Genomic DNA, 21471 nt, shown 5'->3' with positions numbered 1-21471 from the left:
AATTAACATTTGTGAAAAGCTTAGAGCAATGCCTGGCACAGAATAGTGTTAAATAAGTATTAAATAAATTGTAGAAACAATGGTTGACCCAGTAGTTGTGAGCATCCCTAGTGTCCAAATAGTAGTTTTGAAATGCCTTTTCCCACTAAAGAAATTAGGGCTTCTTGGAGAAATGGCTGATTCCAGGTTTGAGGCAGAAAATATACAAGATGATCCTTGAATTTCTTGCTATTCCAGATGACAAGAAAACCAATTTGAAGAGTTTCCCATTGTCTAGAGATAGGACAATTTGAACTTCTATAAGGACAATAATTGCCATAGATTGAACACCCCTTAAATGTCCAAATATATCATTATACATATAAACAATTTAATTGGTCACCTTCAGGGGATGACAGCAAACCCTGTTAACTGTTAAATAAAGGGAAAGAATCAACAATTTGTCCTTCTTTATATATATAGTAAGATTTTATTTATTTATTTTAGAGAGGGGGCGAGGGGCAGAGAGTGAGACAGAGTCCCATGCAGACTCCGCACTGAGTGTGCAGCCTGACACTGAGATCAGACATGAGCAGAAACCAAGAGTTGGACTCCCAACTGCCTATGCCACCCAGGTGCCCTATTTTTCCTTATATATTTACCACTAGATAAAATAGTAAATGAGGGAAAATTTCTATCATAAAAACATTGCTACTAACAGAAGAAAAAGAAATGATATCTTGGTCAGTTTGGACTGCTATAATAAATTACCTTAGACTGAGTGGTTTACACAACAAACATGTATTTCTCACAGTTCTGGAGGCTGGAAGTTTGCGATCAGGGTGTCAGCCTGGTTGGGTTTTGGTGAAGACCCTTCAAGGTTGCAGAATTCACTTCCCTTTGGATACAGAGAGGAAAGAGCAGAAAGTAAGCAAGCTCTCCTGTGACTCTTGTAAGGGCATTAATCCTGTTCGGGGAGGGTTCCACCATTATGACCTCATCTAACCCTAATTAATTTCCAAAGGCCCCACCTTCTAATACCATTACATTGAGGAGTAGGGTTTCAACATAGGAATTGGGGGGAGGGAGGCACCAACATTCAGTTCATAACAAATAGTAAATTAGAATTTTGACATTTTGCAATCCCCAGTAAATTAATAGATCTAGGCACTTAGCATCAATGCCTGTCAATGGCATAAATAAAGCTTTGTGCCGCCTGATGAAACAACATACGCCAACCATCACCTCAACTTGCCAAAGGGATCATACCTGAATCTTATCAATCTTCTGGATCCAGGTGCCGATTTGAAGGAAATACAGAGGACAGAGACAGAAGAACATGCTGAACTGCAGCAAAGATGCAATCAGTAAAACCCAGACTAAGGGATATTATTCAGGTCAAACAGCCCCAGTTCCTCAATAGAAAAGTTGTAAGAAAAAAAAAGGAGTAGGGGAGGGTGGAGGAAAGCCTGTATATTAAATGATATTATTATTATTATTATTATTATTTTTAAAGATTTTATTTATTTATTTGAGAGAGAGAGAATGAGAGACAGAGAGCATGAGAGGGAGGAGGGTCAGAGGGAGAAGCAGACTCCCTGCCGAGCAGGGAGCCCGATGCGGAACTCGATCCCAGGACTCCAGGATCATGACCTGAGCCGAAGGCAGTCGCCCAACCAACTGAGCCACCCAGGCGCCCTTAAATGATATTATTAAAAAAAAAACAAACCAAATCTGGGAAAGACTGAAAAAAAAATGAAGGAGGCGAGGCAAGTATAAAAAGGGTAAGACAACTATAGTGTCTAGAGAAGCACATTTAAGTGGTAAAACTATAAGACAATGCAAAGAAGTGGTTACTATAAAAGTGAGAATAGTGGTTCTTTTCTTGGGAAAGGAGTGGTTTCTGGGATGGCTGGAAAAGTTTTATTTCTTGTCCTTGGTGGTAGTTATAAGGGCATTCACCTAGAATAATATATTAAGCTAGATAGCTTACGGCTATTACATTTTAAATATATTAAGCTAGATAGCTTACGGCTATTACATTTTTAAAAATGTAAATGAGATTGCTGGCATATAAATCTTGAGTGGAGTGGCACATGAATTTGCCATTTTCTGAACCTTATTCTCTGGCCTTCACCTTATTTATGCTACTTAATACCCATCGAATAAAGCCCCCTCAGAGGCAGTTTTGCTGCTTGCAACTAAAGAAACTAATTGATATAAGTAGCCTTGGCAAGTTACTATTAGTGGTGAGGTGGGTATAGAAAAATTTTGGGAGAAAATTTTTTTTTTAAGATTTTATTATTTGTCAGAGAGAGAGCGAGAGAGCGCACAAGCAGGGGTAAAGGCAGGCAGAGGGAGAAGGAGGCTCCCCGCTGAGCAAGAACACTTCCCCCCCCCCCCCTGCAGGGCTCTATCCCAGGATTCTGGGATTATGACCTGAGCCAAAGGCAGATGCTTAACTGACTGAGTCACCCAGGCGTCCCGGGAGAAATTTTTCTGTAATAAGAAATGGAATAGTAGCTAGAAGGCATTGGGGTCAAAGGAATTATTTTTCTTTAAACAATGGAAGATAGCATAGCATGTTTGTATATTTATGGGAAGAATTGGTGATGCAGGGCAGAATAAAGGACAAACGCTGGAGCAAACTCTTTGAGTAGGAGAAAAGGAATACGACCCATCGAATAAGTCAGAGGACTAATCTTAGGGAGGCACATCTTGATTGACCTAGATTATAAGAGAGAAGGAAGACTATATGGGCAAAGATATAGGCAGGCTGGTAAATTGTTGGTAGAAGGTTTTTTCTGGAAGCATCTATTTTTTCTTTTTAAAGGTTTTATTTATTTATTTGACAGAGAGACAGTACAAGCAGGGGGAACAGCAGGCAGAGGGAGAAGCAGGTTCCCCGCTGAGCAAGGAGCCTGACGCAGGGCTCAACCCCAGGACCCTGGGATCAGGACCTGAGCTGAAGGCAGACGCTTAACCGACTGAGCCACCCAGGTGCCCTTGGAAGCATCTATTAAGTAGGACAAAAGACACTGAGAGGAGGGGAAAGAAGTATTGGAGTAAGGGAAGAGAAGATGTATAATTGTATGGAGAGTGAGATTTAGGAAAAACATGGTGGAGAGGTCAGGCCTAAGATCCCATGTGTCATAAATTTTGAATGACAACAGGCATCATGATCGTGTTTAGGGGCTAAGTTGCAGGTGTGGGGTAGGCAGAAAACTGGATTTAATAGGGATTTGGGTTCTGCCAGATAAATCTGGCAAGGAGAGAAAGGGGCTAGAGAGCTGAGAAGAGGTGGAGGAACTGAGAGGCCAGGGCATTGAAATGTCACCTATGGATATGGAAATCACCAAAAATTACCCTAAGAGGAATTATGGAGAAACAATTAAGTCTAAATCTTCCGAAAATGAGGTCCAGCACCAAATCTTAATACATAACCTCCGAAAGCAAGAGCTGTGGGTGAAAACATAAAATTCAAAGGAGCTGGTTTTAGGGAAGCAGTAATTGCCAGAAGTGGCAATGAGAAATGCGTAGGCTACCTACCCCATTTCCAGGCCCTGTTGTGGATGGGGTGCGAGAGAGAAAACAGTCGTCAGTGGAGAGGGCTGCAGGGGGAAGTTGTTTGCTTAGGGGAGAGCCAGATTACTTACAGCATGAAGATGAAAGGAACATCCAGCATTTGAGGGCATACAAGATTTTATTATACAGACCTGGGGCTTAGTGGTTAGATGTCGTTACATCTCACAGCTACTGAGATAGGTTAGGATGGAACCCAATGCTTTTTCTACTACACCGAGCCACAGTCCTAAAGCTACATTTTTTTATCTGACGAAATCGACCTATAGGAGCACAAGGAACCACAGACACAAGACATCAGAAAGCGCGAACCCTAGGGCCTCCCGCAAGATAGTGCTTAAAGTTACGCAAGCGCAAAAGAGTTTGCTGGCAACGCAATGCACTGTGGGTTTTGTAGTTTTTCGGCTGGGCCTGACGGGAAGTGATGGAGAACAGGGTGCATTGCATGGCGGGAAATATAGTCGGCCGTAGAAGTCCCTCCTCCACCGGAAGCCAGGCAGCGCCGGCGCTTACCGCTTTTCCGGACGCGCGGGAGTCTTGCTTTTGTAGGCTTCGCTTAGGCGGCTGTACCGTAGTACCGTTAAAGGCTCCGTTTCCCTGAGACTTTACGGCCATTTGAGGCGATATGGCTGCGGGCGAGAGAGGAACAGGTGGTGGCAATGGAGGGGCCATCGCTACCTCAGGCTGCCCGTAGGGAGGGAGCCTGAAGGCCCTCTCAGTCGTTTGGGCCTGTGCTTACTTCCTTTGAAGTGATACTGCCTAACGGCGAAGATGAGCTCGGTCTGGGTCACCTCTTTCGAGAAGGAGCATCTCTGGATGTATCTGCAGGCGCTCGGTTTCGAGCCAGGCCCGGCCACCACTGCCTGCGGAAAGATCGTGTCGCACACGCACCTCGGAGTGTAAGGAACCCGTGCTGATGGGGCGGGGGAATCCGAGCGGGGACGCGCTGCTGTGACCCACCCTTTCGCGGACCTCGCAGGGTGATGAATCAAGTAGTCCAACGGTTATTGTGTGCCAGCACTGGCTACAAAGCCCTTGCTTCTTGTGGCTGCCAGCCTGGTGGCAGAAATGGTATCAATCACGGAACCGTGCCGGGAACGCTTTGTAAGGGGGTCGTGTCTGCAATTCGGGCAAGACTGGAGGGACAGCTTAGTCCTGCTTTAGTGGTGTTGCTGGGTGGTCTGTGAAGTCCAGGGAGGGATGGCGAGTTAGTCGTGGAAGGATGTGAACGGCTTTAGGACTCAAGGAGCCTTTCAAGGTGGTTGTTCTCTAGTTCACAGTTTTTACTTTTTGAATTAGCAAACTGAGCCATTCCGTAGTTCAGAAAAAAATAGTAGAAAGGGGTATTAAGATGGAAAGTAAAAATCCCTTCCTGCTTTGTCACTAATATAATAGTTATGATCATAAATTTAGATACTTTGTATGTATTTATGTATCTAAACTTATCAGCTTAGGGAGTATTATCTTTCCCGCTATAGCCCAAGAGAAATTTGAGATACATAGGCTATTTCCTGTTCTCCGTCTTTTGACTTTTCTGATTATTTCAGTTCTTCAAGTAGCACTGTTCTAATAACGTGCTTAGACGTCTATTTCTTGATGTATCAAAGGATCTCGTCATTCCCCACTGTGTAATTTCACAATGAAAGAAGCTGTTATTTATAAGATAATTCATTAGCTCACCCGCACTTCCCTGCCCTCCCCTACCTTCTTCTTGACTTTTTTCAAATGTATGCTGTTTTACTGTCAAAGGTTAGAGCCTTTTTTTTTTTTTTTTTGGTTAGAGCCATAATTAAGTTTTACTAGTTAACTATTTGTTTAGAAGTTATTATTTACATGTAGAAGTGCTTTGTCTAAAAGCCTATTCTAAAAATTGACAACCAATGGATAGCATTTATAAAATTATAATTATGTATTAATAAATAGTCCAGTTATTTCACATCATTTAATTGTCCACAGTATAGTTTCATTTTCTCTGTACTGGCAGAGAAGCTTGAAGCTTCTCCAGGCTTCCACTTCCAGCTTCTCCAGGCTTCTTCCAGGCTTCCACTTCCACTCTAAACACTTCCAGTGTTTAGCAACTTGAGTTTTCTCTCCAACTGCAGTCTGTTTTCTGCCTTTGAAAATTAGTTAAAATCTGTTATGTGCTGGGCTCCCTCCTCCCCAGCACTGTCATAGATTATCCCTTAGAGTCATTTCAGTGGGTTGTTGGGAGGGATCTATCATTTTGAAACAGGTGTCCTCTTTAAAATGCTTCAGGCATGAATGTATTGTCAAATTTACTTAATTCTTTTTTAGATTTTTAAATTAACATATATATAATTTGGGTACGCAGTGGTGAACAGAATAGACATAAACTTTCCCCTTGCAGAATTTCAGTCTGGCGGATGAACAAATCTTCAACAAATATCTTATTAAAAATTGTAGTAAGTGTCAAAGCGAAGACAACAGGATGCTATGTGAAAAAATATCAGGCTTCAGAGATGATAAGAAGGAAGGATCTTCCTTTGTGTTTGTTGAGGAATAGAAACATTTCAGGGACAGGAGTTGTTTGACTTATGGATAAGCATGGGAACTTTAATCTTAACTCTTTTTTTTCAACTCGAGAACAAAGCTTCATCTGTTCAAAGGAGTACTCCCCTATATTTTGTTGTGCATTCCAGTGCCTTACAGATCCTTTTTTAATTGCCTAACTCCTAAGCCAGTTTCTTTTTAGAGTCTGAAAATGAGGAATCACCCAATTGAGCTATCCCTACAGATAATTGTTGAAAATGTACTGAACATGGAAATATCTCAGATCTCTGTTCTAAGTATTAAAAATATTTTATATTAGCACATTGAGAGAATATCCTTAGATGTATTCTATTATGTTCTAATGAGCTTCCCCCCGCTCTTTTTGATAATGTCCTCAGTTTCTTCTGAGACCTTTTCTTTATAGTTATTTGCTTCTTTTAACTTCTTTTGATACTCCAGTGGTGAACTATTCTGTTTTGCACCCATGCAGGTGACCTTTTTATACTAGAGTAATGGGGGAGGGCTGTTACAATTTTTTATCTGATAACTTTGACAGGTTATTTCTTTTCCTTCTTGAGTGTAAACTTTTAACTTCTTTTGGGATCTTTGCTCCATTTTTATCCCCTTTTCACTTATCCAGAGAACTTAAATTGCTTTTTTTTTTTTTTTTCCTTTTCCCCTATCACTACTCATACTTCACTGCCAGGACTTTGAAAAAATGGTGGCTATATCTCTGTGCCAAGTTTGACTTGTTTTGCCTTGGGAATTGCCAAAGTGTAGCTTAAAATCCTGCAGGTGGGCCATGCAGCAGAACAGGATATCTTGAGGTGGATCCTTTTCATCAGCAGGTTGTTGCTGTAGATGAAGTTCAGAAAACTCTCCTTCTCCAGGCTCTGGCAGTCCCTGAAGCCTGAATTTTCTGTCTTACCAGACACAGGGGTGTGAGGAGTGGACATCCATCTTAGAACAGTGGCTGATGACTCTCGCCCGTAGCTGCCGCCAGACTGCCCTTAGGTTAACTCTTGATTCCTTATAGCTGTGTAGTATTTCTTATAAGGTTTAGTTTGTTGTTGTTGCTGTTATTTTTAACATAATTGTATTTTTTTAGGCTTGTCTTGATTAGTTAGGAAAATCGGGACAATCAAAACTTTAAAAGAGTTGGTAGAATTACATTATATAAGGGTGGTTCTGGGGTTAAAATGTAATGGTAAAGACCCTGGACTCTGGGGTCAGATGACATAGTTCAAATCACTGCTCTTCCACTTCCCAATTATATGATTTTGGATAGTTTTGGCAAATTATCTAACCTCTCTAAATTTAAAAATTTCTCACCTGTATAATGAGAATAATTAAACTACAATCTGATGCCATTAGAATAATCCATAGTAAAGCAGCTAGCACAGTATTTAACTTCATGATTGTGGTGAAGAGTAGATGAGTTATTGCCTGTAAAAGGCTTAAAATAATAGCTGGGAAATGATAAACTATTGGTAGCTATTTTTATTGTTATTCGGTAAATGTTGGTTTGTATCATCTTTAGCATATCATAGGCCACGGTTTTCTCTCCACCTAATTAGGTTTTCCTTTTCTTTTTGTAGAATGTTCTCATTGTGATAAAGGAGGTTCTCCCAGTTTTCTGTTTGATCAGTATTACTGGAATCAGAAAATAAAAGCTTATTGTTTTTCCTAATGATTTGTAAAAATGTACATGAATAAAAAAGTAATTTGCTTTGACCTCTTGAAGAGAATGAAAAATACTAATTTGTGTTAACTCTTACACAGCTTTTGATGCTGTTTAGTTTTATTAACCATTTTCCTTTTTTTTTTTTTCCCGGCTTCTATTTCTTTTTAAACTACTAGGAACATGTTTGACAAGTTGAACCGCGATGCCTTTCAAATCGTTTCTTATTTTTTGTTTCAAACACTGGACCAGTCTCTCACTAAAGAAGTTTTCAAGTGAGTCAAATTATTTTATTTTCTTTTGTAAGTAGTCATTCTCAAATTTGAAAAGGGAGTATGCTCTGATATAAGCCAGAATTTCAGCTTTGACCTTTCACTAGTATGAATGGATGTCACAAAAGTCAGGTTTGAGTCTTACAAATTTAGTGTTTAACCTTTGTAAATCTGAGTGATTTTTCTTTGGTGCTTATCTTAAAATCATATATTTTAAAATCATTGATTATTTTATAGATAAGACTTTTGTTTTATAAAATTAGTTCCTAACGTTCTTCTTAGTCACAATTATTAGGCAGAACAGTTAATTGGTACCAATCTATGTAGTTTTGCATTACTTTTTTTTTGTTTTTTGCTGATTGCCCCTGCCTTACTCCTTTTCCTGTAGGAAATGTTACTTGTTTTGTCTATTTTTACTTTTTAGGTGTCTCTAAATCCTTATTTTTGTCAGTGATACATAAAAGTGTCAAGTGCTGTAGGTGAAAATCATTCCTATTAAGTTCAGTCTAATGTTAGATACTGTTGAGTATTAAATAGTCAAAGGAGTTTTATCCTTTTATCAAAGGATAAAAACATGAATACCACTAAACCTTGGTTCCAAGTTATTTTGCATGTGATTTTGGGCTTCTACCACCAGAAAAAGTGTTAAAATTTGTTTTAATATTTATATTGTGCTATTGTCCTCTTAAATAGAAAAGCACAGGGTCAGGGGTGCCTGGTGGCTCAGTCGTTAAGCGTCTGCCTTCGGCTCAGGTCATGATCCCAGTGTCCTGGGATCGAGCCCGCATTGGGCTCCCTGCATCAGGCTCCCTGCTCGACAGGAAGCCTGCTTCTTCCTCTCCCACTCCCCCTGCTTGTGTTCCCTCTCTCACTTCTCTCTCTCTGTCAAATTAAAACAACAACAACAACAAAAAAACTTAAAAAACAAACAAACACAGGGTCTGCTTGAGGATTCTTTCCTTCTCCCTCTGCCCTCACTCGCGCTGTCTCTAAAAATAAGTAAATCTTAAAAACCAAAGAAAAGCAACAAGTAAATGCATTGTTTAGTCATTGTTATTTTTGATAATTTATTCTTAGTATTTTGTGTCCAGTTAAAGCTATGAGTGACCAGGAGAACATGTGTATTTAAAACATCTTTTTTGGAAATCTCTATCATTAAGCTATAGGACTTACTCTGCCCAAATAAGAATTGATTTTCTCATCTTCTTTCCCATTTTCTGATTATAAACAAAATACAGTTCATTTTAAGTAATTCAGGAAATACAGAAAGATGTAAAGAAGGAAGTAAATAGGGACGCCTGGGTGGCTCAGTCGTTAAGCGTCTACCTTCGGCTCAGGTCATGATCCCAGGGTCCTGGGATCGAGCCCCGCATGGGCTCCCTGCTCAGCAGGAAGCCTGCTTCTCCCTCTCCCACTCCCCCTGCTTGTGTTCCCTCTCTTGCTGTCTCTCTCTCTCAAATAAATAAAATCTTTAAAAAAACAAAAAAAAAAGGCAGTAAATATCATTCCTAAACTCACCAACCAGAAAATACCACTATTGACATTCCAGCCTTTTAGTCCTTTTTTTCCATGCATACTTAATTTTTTATATGACTATAGAATGTATGTTATGACGTAGAAATATTAAAAAATGGGGCCCTAAACAAATAATTATGCCTCAGAATAAAAATTTATCAGGGGAAACAATAGGTAAATTTTAAGTCTATTATTTTTGACTAAAACAGAGGCAAAACTTTTCTTTTTAATAATTTTATATGTTGTCTATGGACAAAACAGTAGCACACACTGACTATGATATGGGTTATCTCTAGGAGTTCGAAGCTCTCATGTCATTCCTTCTGTGCTCTTCCTGTGCAACCATTTATGTTTCTCTCTTTCGCTCTTTTTTTCCCCCAGGCTTAACATACTAATTTATTTACACCATCTTTTTGCATTAGTCCAGTGAATCCACTGAGAGTGTTGTCTTCTTTAGCTGATTTATAGTAATTTTAATGGTGATTCGTTCCTTCATTTAACATATTATACACTGATGATTTGTGGTAAACTGAACTCAACCTTATAGTAATTTATAAAGAAAAAGACCCAGTTTCTCACAGGTTGGTGTCCTTCTTTAGTTGAAATCTACAAATGTTAGCCTTGGTTCATTTAGCATTAATGTTTCTAGTATAGGACATAAGTTTCACATCTAAAAGTTTTGCTGAGTTTTTTTGTTCATAATTCTAATGCTTTTATATCTGTTTTTAAGGCTTTGTTGGCCTCCATTTGACCAAAAGAGTGACACTGAATTCCGGAAACATTGCTATGAATGGTTAAAAAAGATTTCTGTAAGTATTCTCTTTCTGGAAGATGTAAACTTAAAGAAGTTAAAAACTACATCAAATTTTATTTTTGGCTTTATTGAAGTATAATTGTACATTAATTTTTTGGAGGTGAAAACTTTTTAATGCTTTTATGCTAACAGTATAATAGCAAGGAACTATTTGTTACAATAATATTTTTGATGGTTTTTGGTTAGGATTCTGCCTATTTTTAGGAAACCATCTTTGCTGCCTAAGGTGCATTGGAAATAGGTTTTGAGTTCTTGGGAGTTTATGTCATAGTTTTGTTTAAAGAAAACTTTTTTGATGATAGAATACTTTAGCTTGTGTCCCCATATAGTATCAATAACTGTGGCTTTATATTATTATTATATATATATTTTAAAGATTTTATTTATTTATCTGAGACACAGAGATAGAGAGAGAGAGAGCATAAGCGGGGGGAGAGGCAGAGGGAGAGGGAGAAGCAGACTCCCTACTGAGCCAGGAGCCCAATGGGGGGCTCGATCCGGACCCTGGGATCATGACCCAAGCTGAAGGCAGATGCTTAACCATCTGAGCCACCCAGGTGCCCCTATTATAATTACTTTTTTGTGACCAAGTCCACTAAAAGTTTAGAAAGATTCAAATATTCAACTTCTGGTTCAAATGGAATAATCCTACATAGGAATTATGGCTATTATTATTATTATTATTTTTATTTTATTTTTTTTAAAGATTTTATTTATTTATTATTATTATTATTTTTAAAGATTTATTATTTATTTGACAGAGAGCATATGTGAGGCATGGGGTGGGGGGAGGAGAGGAAGAGGGAGAGAGATATTTTAAGCAGACTTTGCTGAGCGCAGAGCCGGAAGCAGGACTCGATCTCATGACCCTGAGATCATGATCTGAGCCAAAACCCAAGAGATGCCTAACCATCTGTGCAGCTGGGGTGCCCCGGAATTATGGTTATTACTGAGAAGGTTATTATTGATAAGATCTTCAAATCATCTGATTTCTTTTTTTCATAGGTGGAATGTGGAAGTAGCTTTCCTCAAGTTGTTGGGTCCCTATTTCTTTCTCCTGGTGGTCCTAAGTTTATTCATCTGATGTATCATTTTGCAAGATTTGTTGCAATAAAATATATAAAAACCCATTCTAAAAGTAAGTTAAATTTTTAATAGGAATTTTTTTGTTTTGAGTTTTAAATTTTTACTGTTTTTCACGATTTGTAATTCATAAAGAGATTTTAATAAAGCAAGGTAAGATAAAAACATTAAATTACCTCACAAGATAATAGTTAATATTCTACTGGAACTGTAGTTTGAAAGCCTCCAATGAACGTAAGTAACTCTTCAGATAATTTTATTATGTTCTAATACAGGGGTGGGAAACATTTTCTATATAAGGTCAGATAGTAAATATTTTAGGCTTTGTGGACTATAGAGGGTCTCTTTCACATATACCTCTTTGTGGGTTTTTTTTTTTTTTTTTTTTTTAAATATAACCCTTTAAAACCATGGAAAGCATTCCTGACTTGCTGACCTCACAAAACTGGCCAGAGGGCTAAATTAAATTAGACTTGCAGGTTATAGTTTGCATCTAATACATTGTATTAAATGTTGTGTTGTGTTAGGTTTACTTTGGCTACTGTCAGTGTGTTGGAATTTTTTTGTTAGAAATTGCTGTTTCAAAGGGGTTTGATCTGTTTCCTAATTCATAGAAACAAAGTATTTGATTTTTAAGCTGAGACTTAAAAGAATGCTCTTTGTAGTTTATTGAATATGCTATTTTGTTTGATTGGTTTATGCTAGTAAAACATGGATAGGCAAATACGGAAGAGTTGATGCAGTAAAGCCCCATCCATCTTCCAATTTCTAGGGGCGCCTGAGTGGCTCAGTTGGTTAGGCGGCTGCCTTCGGCTCAGGTCATGATCTCAGGGTCCTGGGATCGAGCCCCACATCAGGCTCCCTGCTCGGCGGGAAGCCTGTTTCTCCCTCTCCCACTTCCCCAGCTTGTGTTCCCTCTCTCGTTGTCTCTCTCTCTGTCAAATAAATAAATAAAATCTTAAAAAAAAAAAAAAAAAATCTTCCAGTTTCTAGAAGCAACCATTGCTGACGTTTTGGTGTATTTTCTTTTAGTTTTTTTTTTCTTGCACATACTATATCTATACACATTTATTATTTTAAGTAAGTAATATTTTTCATGATTCAAAAATCAAGAAGTGAAAAAATTCTCCACCTAACTTCCCTTTATGGAAACAACCAGTGTAATCAAGAATACAGGCAGGGGCGCCTGGGTGGCTCAGATGGTTAAGCGTCTGCCTTCGGCTCAGTTCATGATCCTGGAGTCCCGGGATCGAGTCCCGCATCGGGCTCCCTGCTCGGCGGGGAGTCTGCTTCTCCTCCCTCTGACCCTCCTCCCTCTCCTGCTCTCTGTCTCTCGTTTTCTCTCTCTCAAATAAATAAATAAAATCTTTAAAAAAAAAAAAAGAATACAGGCAAATCTATCTGTCTATCTATATATATTCTTTTTTTTATTTTTTATTTTTTATTTTTATTTTTAAATGTTTTATTTATTCATGAGAGTCAGAGAGAGAGATAGAGAGAGGCAGCGGCAGAGGGAGAAGCAGGCTCCCCACTGAGCAGGGAGCCCGATGCGGGACTCGATCCCAGGACCCTGGGATCGTGACCTAAGCCGAAGGCAGAGGCTTAACCATCTGAGCCACCCAGGCGCCCCTATATATTCTTTTTTTTAAACCTTAAATGGTGACATACATTGGGTTTTGATTCTTGTGTTTTTCACACAACAGTATATATCGGAGATCATCTCATATCAGTTCAGAGAGCTTCTTCTCTGTCTTTAGAACTGCATATTTAAATGGATATACCATAATAGGTTTTTTTTTTTAATATTTTATTTATTTATTTGACAGAGAGAGACACAGCGAGAGAGGGAACACAAGCAGGGGGAGTGGGGGAGGGAGAAGCAGGCTTCCCGCCGAGCAGGGAGCCCGATGTGGGGCTCGATCCCAGGATCCTGGGATCATGACCTGAGCCTAAGGCAGACGCTTAATGACTGAGCCACCCAGGTGCCCCAAGATAACATCTTTTTGATTCCTGAAAACCTCAGTATCATCTGTCTTTTGGAGGATCCAGTTTCCTACGACGTCTATGATACTGTCCACGAGGATACCAGTGGTGCTTGGTAGTAAAGAACATTTTGCTAAGTTGTTCTGTCATGGGTCCTTGCCCAAATTGCTCATTTTTTTCTTCTAATCTGGTTTTCAGCACTTGGTCATGTGTTTCTTCATTATTATGCACAGGATCTGGCCGAGGAATAGGTTTTGTATGTTCATATGGAATGTCCACAGAAGGGTGGTAGCCTACTATTGTCCTGCCATCTGATGTCAAAGCAAGCTCTACTTTGCAGTTATAGTCCTCTGATAGAGAAGAATACGTAGATTTATGACAAACACAATATAAAGCTCAGTTTTGAATTGGAAATAAATGTTTCCAGATAGTTCTGTTTGATATTGCCCATTTTACTGCTGCTAACGCCATGGTGAATCAAGATGCTTATTAGGTGGTGTGAAAGAAGATGATTTGAAGAGAAACTGATTTTATTTATTTTTATTTTTTTAATTTTTTTAAAGATTTTATTTATTTATTTGAGAGAGAGAGAATGAGAGAGAGCACATGAGAGGGGGGAGGGTCAGAGGGAGAAGCAGACTCCCTGCCAAGCAGGGAGCCCGATGTGGGACTCGATCCAGGGACTCCAGGATCATGACCTGAGCCGAAGGCAGTCGCTTAACCAACTGAGCCACCCAGGCACCCGAGAAACTGATTTTAAAATCTTCTTCCAGGGGCGCCTGGGTGGCTCAGTCGTTAAGCGTCTGCCTTCGGCTCAGGTCATGATCCCAAGGTCCTGGGATCGAGCCCCACATCAGGCTCCCTGCTAGGCGGGAAGCCTGCTTCTCCCTCTCCCACTTCCCCTGCTTGTGTTCCCTCTCTTGCTGTGTCTCTCTGTCAAATAAAAAAAAAAACAACTTTATAAAATCTTCTTCCAGGTATACCTATTTTCATCCCTCAGTCTGGGTCCTCAACCATAATAGGTTTTTTTAAACCAGTCTTTTGTTGACCAACATTTGGCTTCCCCCCCCCATTTTTTTTTTTTTTTTTGCTACAAATACAATGCTACAGTGATAAGCTTTATATATATATATATGACTGTGTGTGTTCAAGTATATATACATATATATGTACACATACATACATTACATATATACACATACACACATACACACACACCATATATATATATACACACATAGATACACACACACGTATATGTATATATGGGGTGTGTGTGTGTGTGTATGTAATTCCTGAAGACTATTTGCTTGGTCAAAGGAATTGTGCATTGTAATTTGCTAGTTTTTATCAGAGTATTTTCTGTAGATATTGGACAATTTATACCTCTATCACCAGTGTATGGAGAATTTCTGTTTTCCCAAAGGCTCCACAACATTGTGTGTGGTCAGACATTTTTATCTTTTTAATTTAGGTTAAAGTGGAATCTCAGGGTGGTTTTAATTTGTATTTTTCTTATTTAGTTAGAATGAAAATTGTTTCATATATTTAAGAGCAGTTTGTATTCTTTTTGTACTCTGTATTCATAATTGTCCATTTTTCTCTTAAGTTATTGCTTTTTTCATTTATAGGAGCTCTTATTTATTACTATCCTTTCTCTATGATGTGATATGTAAACATTTTTTTCCAGTTTATATTCTGTGCATGATTTTTTTTTTTTTAAGATTTTTATTTATTTATTTGACAGAGAGAGAGACAGCGGGAGAGGGAATGCAAGCAGGGGGAGTGGAAGTGGGAGAAGCAGGCTTCCTGCTGAGCAGGGAGCCCAATGCGGGGCTCGATCGCAGGACCCTGGGATCATGACCTGAGCCGAAGGCAGCCGCTTAACGACTGAGCCACCCAGGCGCCCCATGTGCATGATTTTTAAAAACTTATACATGTGATCTTGCTGTATAAGTATTTGCATATTTAAAATTTAATGCAACATAAGCATTGTTACCAGTTTTTCTTTCCAAAGATGGTCTACTCCAATTACACGTAGCCCAAAGTATTTTATATGAAATATGTATGTTTGGATTTAGCAAGAGTTTGTTGTGTTTAAGGCTGCTTTTTTTTTTTTTAAGATTTTATTTTATTTATTTATTTGACAGAGAGAGATAGCGAGATCAGGAACACAAGCAGGGGGAGTGGGAGAAGGCGAAGCAGGCTTCCCGCTGAGCAGGGAGCCCGATGCGGGGGCTCGATCCCAGGACCCTGGGATCATGACCTGAGCCGAAGGCAGACGCTTAATGACTGAGCCACCCAGGCACCCTGTGCATAAGGCTCCTAAGCATGGGTTGTCCTATTTCCTATTTCTGATTTAAAACAATTCCGGTCAACATGTTTAGTCTCTAGATTACTTCTACATTCAGTGAACTCCTCCCCGGTTAAATATTTAGAATTTGTGGTTTCTTTGGGGGTAGCACTGGGACCTGGATTAGTAATTTTTTTTTTTTTTTTAAGATTTTATTTATTTATTTATTTGACAGAGAGATAGCGAGAGCAAGAACACAAGCAGGGGGAGCGAGGCAGAGGGAGAAGCAGGCGCAGGCTTCCCGCGGAGCAGGGAGCCCGATGTGGGGCTTGAACCCAGGACCCTGGGATCATGACCTGAGCCGAAGGCAGATGCTTAACGATTGAGCCACCCAGGCGCCCCTGGATTAGTAATGTTAAGTGCAGTGGAGTGGTCCCTGTTTTCCAGAATATCAGTCTTTATTGTATTGAGCCATCTTTTTTTTTTTTTTTTAAAGATTTTATTTATTTATTTGACAGAGAGATAGTGAGAGCAGGAACACAAGCCAGGGGAGTGGGAGAGGGAGAAGCAGGCTTCCCGCTGAGCAGGGAGCCCGATGCGGGGCTCAATCCCAGGACCCTGGGTTCAGGGCCTGAGCCGAAGGGAGACGCTTAACGACTGAGCCACCCAGGTGCCCCTGTATTGAGCCATCTTAAAGTAGGATTTATTACAGCTAAAAATGTGGACTCTGAAACATTTGGATGGATTGTTTTCAGGGTCTGCTTTAATCATTAGTAACACAGGCAAGAATTACTTGAGAAGTGGAGAGTGGTTTTGTTTGGTTGTCCTATTGGTCTTACTAGATAGAAAAATAAAATGATGGCAGCAAAGGAGGTGTTGTGATCTCACCTTATCTCTTTTAATTGATTTTCTTCCTTTTTTGTGAAAAGATCCTGTTAAGTTGCTTGTGTACACCCATGTATTTGTTCATGGGTATATCAAGCTTTGATAATAAGAATTATTTGGAGCAGAGGGGCGCCTGGGTGGCTCAGTCGTTAAGCGTCTGCCTTCGGCTCAGGTCATGATCCCAGGGTCCTGGGATCGAGCCCCGCATCGGGCTCCCTGCTCAGCGGGAAGCCTGCTTCTCCCTCTCCCACTCCCCCTGCTTGTGTTCTCTCTCTCGCTGTGTCTCTCTCTGTCAAATAAATAAAATCTTTAAAAAAAAAAAAAAAAAAAGTATTTGGAGCAGATAGACTTCACAGTTTTTAATTACGTAAAACAACTCAATTTCAGATACCGTTTTTTAGTTGCCTACTTAAAAATAGGTTTCCTTGCTTTTGTTAAAATTAGTTGTATCTGTTTATGTGGCATATCAGTTTTTAAGAAGTTGTTAGTTGTATGAGTTGTTAATCTCTTAAAATTATTTTCAAATATTTGATGTTTGATATTTGATAATTTCTATGATCTCATTTGTTTTCCATGTAGATTCTTGTATACGTTCTACCGAGACATTTAATGTAAAGCCACAAGATATGCACAAATGCATCGCCAGATGCCATGTAGCACGTAATAGATTTTTACATGTTTTGCAAAGAGAAGACTGTGTTACCCGAAAGTATCAGGAAAATGCACAGTAAGTAATACATTGATAGAAAATGAAAATTCCAGGGGTGCCTGGGTGGCCCAGTTGGTTAAGCATCTGACACTTGGTTTTGGCTTAGGTCATGATCTCAGGGTTGTGAGATCTAGCCCCGCTCAGGGCTCTGCACTGGGTGTGGAGTCTGCTTAAGATTCTCTTTCTCCCTCTCCTTCTGCCCCTCTCTCACGCTCTCTCTCTCTTTTTCCCCCACTCCTCCCAAAAGAAAATGAAAATTCCTTTCTTTCTTTTTTTTTTTTTAAAGATTTTATTTATTTAGTTGACACAGAGAGAGACAGCGAGAGCAGGAACACAAGCAGGGGGAGTGGCAGAGGGAGAAGCAGGCTTCCCGCCGAGCAGGGAGCCCGATGCGGGACTCGACCCCAGGACCCCGGGATCATGACCTGAGCCGAAAGCAGACGCTTAACGACTAAGCCACCCAGGCGCCCGAAAATTCCTTTCTTCTTGAACAAATGTCATTAGTGTACCTTCAGTGGCAGTAATCCTTGCCTACCACAAAACCCCTTCGTGTCCTCTTTTTATTTTAAAGCCAGATAACTTCTTTTTTTTTTTAAAGATTTTATTTATTTATTTGACAGAGACACAGGGAGAGAGGGAACACAAGCAGGGGGAGTGGGAGAGGGAGAAGCAGGCTTCCCTCCAAGCAGGGAGCCTGATGCGGGGCTCGATCCCAGGACCCTGGGATCATGACCTGAGCCTAAGGCAGACGCTTAACGACTGAGCCACCCAGGCGCCCCAAAGCCAGATAACTTCGGAATACGGTATTTTAAAACTGTGCATACTGTATGTGAAACTTTAGAGCAAAGGAAAATATTACTTTAGTTTAAAAATTCAGTATCTTAGGTGTTTTGCTTTTTTTAACATGGATATATATTTTTAAGCTATAATTGTGCTCATTCTATTTTGTATTTTTTCTCTTCATATTCTGTAAATTTTTCCATATTGCCATAGTATAATGCTTTTATTAAAAAATTCAAAATTATTTTTATTTTTAAAATTTTCTAAAATATATTCCTTGTAATATCTACTTAATAGTCTGTTGAGTATCCATTAAGTAGATATTCCATCAAGTAGGTATTCCATAGTTTCTTTATCCATCTCATCTAATGTTATGTTTAGGTTCCTCTTTTCAGCAATTTTTTTTTTCACTTTATAAAATTTATTAAGAAGTAGGCACAAAACAATCCAGCCTATTCTAAGTATGATGAAGTTCATACCCAAAGGAAGATTCATTGCATTTGTGACTACAGGATTAGTCAGTCTTCTAGTCAGATGAGACAATGGGAGTCTTCCTTTGTCGGAGGAGGAAGCCAACCACACCAAATGGAGCTCTATGTCTAGGGAATGCCTCTGTCCAGTGGTACTTTTCTGTGATAATGGAAATGCTGTATAACTGCATTATCCAACATAGTAGCTAGTAGTCACGCATTGCTACTGAACATTTTAAATGTATCTAATATGACAAAGGAACTGAATTTTTTATTATTTTAAATTTAAATATAAATAGCTGTATGTGGTTGGCATTGTCAGCAAATTTTTTTTTTTTTTAAAGATTTTATTTATTTATTTGAGACAGAATGAGAGAGAGCACATGAGAGGGGGGAGGGTCAGAGGGAGAAACAGACTCCCTGCCGAGCAGGGAGCCCTATGCGGGACTTGATCCAGGGACTCCAGGATCATGACCTGAGCCGAAGGCAGTCGCTTAACCAACTGAGCCACCCAGGCGCCCGTCAGCAAATTTTTTTTTGAGTTATTTCTGTGTGCCAAATATTGTTTAGGCATGGTCCTACAGCATTAAACAAGACAGGCAAGGTTCCTACTCTCAAGAAATAGAGTGTGTCTGATTTTATATGATTATAAACAACTACAGTAAGACAACTTTTTAAATGTTGTGTCATCGATTGTGAAAACTAGAAAATCCTTTGAAATCACCTTGAAACTACAATGTCGCCTGTCGTAGGTAACATTTAAATTTATCCCCTAAGTATGTGTGACAAGGATAAGAGAGCAGAGTAGTCTTACTTCCAGCATTTTTATTTGAAGACAGTGTATATGAGCCAAGAAGTCCTGGTCCATTTCAGTAGCAACCTATATATTAGATCACTCCTTTAACTCCTGAAGGAAGTCTAGACTCCTTTAGCTGGCTGCTGGGTGTATTTGGAAGAGTAGTCTTTAGAAGCCTAAGCAAAAATAAGAAATGGGGGAAAATATCAAAGTGGTCTATACCAGTTAATTGTAATGGAATTATAGTTGTCATTTATATGTTTTCTTACAGACTGTCAGTTAAACAAGTACGAAATTTGAGATCAGAATGTATGGAGCAGCAAAACCAAATAAAAAAGTAAGTGACTTTTAGATCAGAGCTGGAAGTTGCCTTAGTGCAGCTCCTGCATTTTACCAGTAAGAAAACTGAGTCCCATAGGATTAGAACATAATTCTGATTCCTAGTCCAGTTCTTCTAATTTATTGCTTTCAGGACGCCTGGGTGGCTTAGTCGGTTAAGCGTCTGCCTTCAGCTCAGGTCATAATCCTGGGGTCCTGGGATCGAGCCCTATGTCAGGCTCCCTGCTTGGTGGGGAGCCTGCTTCTCCCTCTGCCTCTCTCCATTTGTGCTCTCTCGCTCTCTGTCAAATAAATAAATGAAATCTGTAAAAAAAATTTATTGCTTTGAGCTTGAATTTTATTTTTGTTTTTAATTGAAATGGTTATTAGTGGGTGGATTTATAGATCAGTTCGCTCTTTTGGTGGTAAATTACCATGAGATTTTAAAAAAATGACTAATGAGATCATTTATTTTTTAACTAGAATGGAACCCTATGATGACCAAAGTAATATACAAGAGAAAATCCAAAAGGTGAGGTAACTTTTATATTTCTATTTATATTTTAAAGGAGAAATTTAATCTTTCTTACTTTTGTGATGTGCAATGTTGACTTACTTAATTGGACTCTTATATTCTCTGTTTTTGTCATTTTTTTGTAAAACTTACTCTTTTTTTAAACGCATTAGTAAGTGATATATAAAGGTATCAGTAGGGTGCCTCTAAAAAGCGTGAATAAAATGGAAAAATTAACTTATAAGCCTAAATATATAGAAAAGCAGTTTTAAATATGGTTAAAAGTTCAGCTTGATTGTAACTTAATCAGTAGTATTAATTTATGTAAATAAAATATGTTAACTGAAGGGAGATGGTAAATATGGAAGAAAAATGAGAAGTCACATTGAAGCTGGCTTGGCAGTAGGGAGGAATCTGGCAGACATAAATAATCTGAGGTTTGGGGCGCCTGGGTGGCTCAGTTGTTAAGCATCTGCCTTTGGCTCAGGTCATGATCCCAGGGTTCTGAGATCGAGCTCCACATTGGGCTCCCTGCTCGGCGGGAAGCCTGCTTCTCCTTCTCCCACTCCCCCTGCTTGTGTTCCCTCTCTCATGGTCTCTCTCTCTGTCAAATAAATAAGTAAAATCTTAAAAAATAATAATAATAATCTGAGGTTTTCAGAGGATGGCTTTGATGTGAGATTGGAGTGTTTTCTTAGGCCTTTGTGTTTAGATGAAATCTCTCTCAAGCTCTTTGTTCTGTTTTTATGATCACTGAGCTGCTTTGAGTGTTAATTTGGCTTCCCAGGCAGTTTGTCACTGGAAAAGGTGAGTCCCCTCCTCAGGAAATAATTATTCATCCATTCAGTGAATTTTTATTGATCACCTGCCATGTGCCAAGCATTCTAGGTATTAGAGCTACAGCAGTGAGGAGGCAAAATCACTTCCTTCATGGATCGTCCAGCTTCGGGACTATGAATACTTCTGTTACTGAACATAGTATCTTTGATTGTATATTTAATAGGTTGATGTGAAACCTGTTTAGAAGTTTTCACATTGATCTCTCCTGACTTTGGTTAATGTTCACTTTCTCTGAGTCCGGTCAATTTTTTTATCCATTGACAAGATAAAAGTAAAAATCTGAGAACAAAAAAAAAATCTGAGAACCAGATCCTGGATCTTTGTCCACCAAGGAAATGTCATCCTGTGAGACCTGTAGACTCCTAGCCAATGAGTCTTCTTTGGGGACAACTTTACCTTGTACCGTGGGAAGACACAAACACAAACATGGGTATAATTATTGTATT

The 21471-nt window shown here is 39.2% G+C and overlaps 1 protein-coding gene and 2 pseudogenes across 2 annotated transcripts in view; 1 reads left to right on the top strand and 2 right to left on the bottom strand.

The window, feature by feature from the left end:
- The first annotated feature begins 4085 nt into the window (after nucleotides 1-4085).
- Nucleotides 4086-21471, top strand: part of HAUS6 (HAUS augmin like complex subunit 6) — a 49785-nt gene continuing 32399 nt past the window's right edge. For both annotated transcript variants that reach the window (XM_044920361.1, XM_021682420.2), the window contains exons 1-7: nucleotides 4086-4460; nucleotides 7933-8028; nucleotides 10271-10349; nucleotides 11360-11492; nucleotides 17178-17325; nucleotides 19625-19690; nucleotides 20155-20203. In XM_044920361.1, coding sequence (XP_044776296.1) covers nucleotides 4333-4460; nucleotides 7933-8028; nucleotides 10271-10349; nucleotides 11360-11492; nucleotides 17178-17325; nucleotides 19625-19690; nucleotides 20155-20203 — 699 coding nt within the window. In that variant the 5' untranslated portion in view covers nucleotides 4086-4332. The remainder of the gene's footprint in view (nucleotides 4461-7932; nucleotides 8029-10270; nucleotides 10350-11359; nucleotides 11493-17177; nucleotides 17326-19624; nucleotides 19691-20154; nucleotides 20204-21471) is intronic.
- Nucleotides 6424-7028, bottom strand: LOC110573812 (annotated as a pseudogene).
- Nucleotides 13463-13911, bottom strand: LOC110573803 (annotated as a pseudogene).

Source organism: Neomonachus schauinslandi, chromosome 13 (genome assembly GCF_002201575.2).
Source record: "Neomonachus schauinslandi chromosome 13, ASM220157v2, whole genome shotgun sequence".
NCBI classification, from domain to species: Eukaryota; Metazoa; Chordata; class Mammalia; order Carnivora; family Phocidae; genus Neomonachus; species Neomonachus schauinslandi.
Note: the sequence above shows the minus strand (reverse complement) of the source record. Positions and strands in the feature narration are given on the sequence as shown.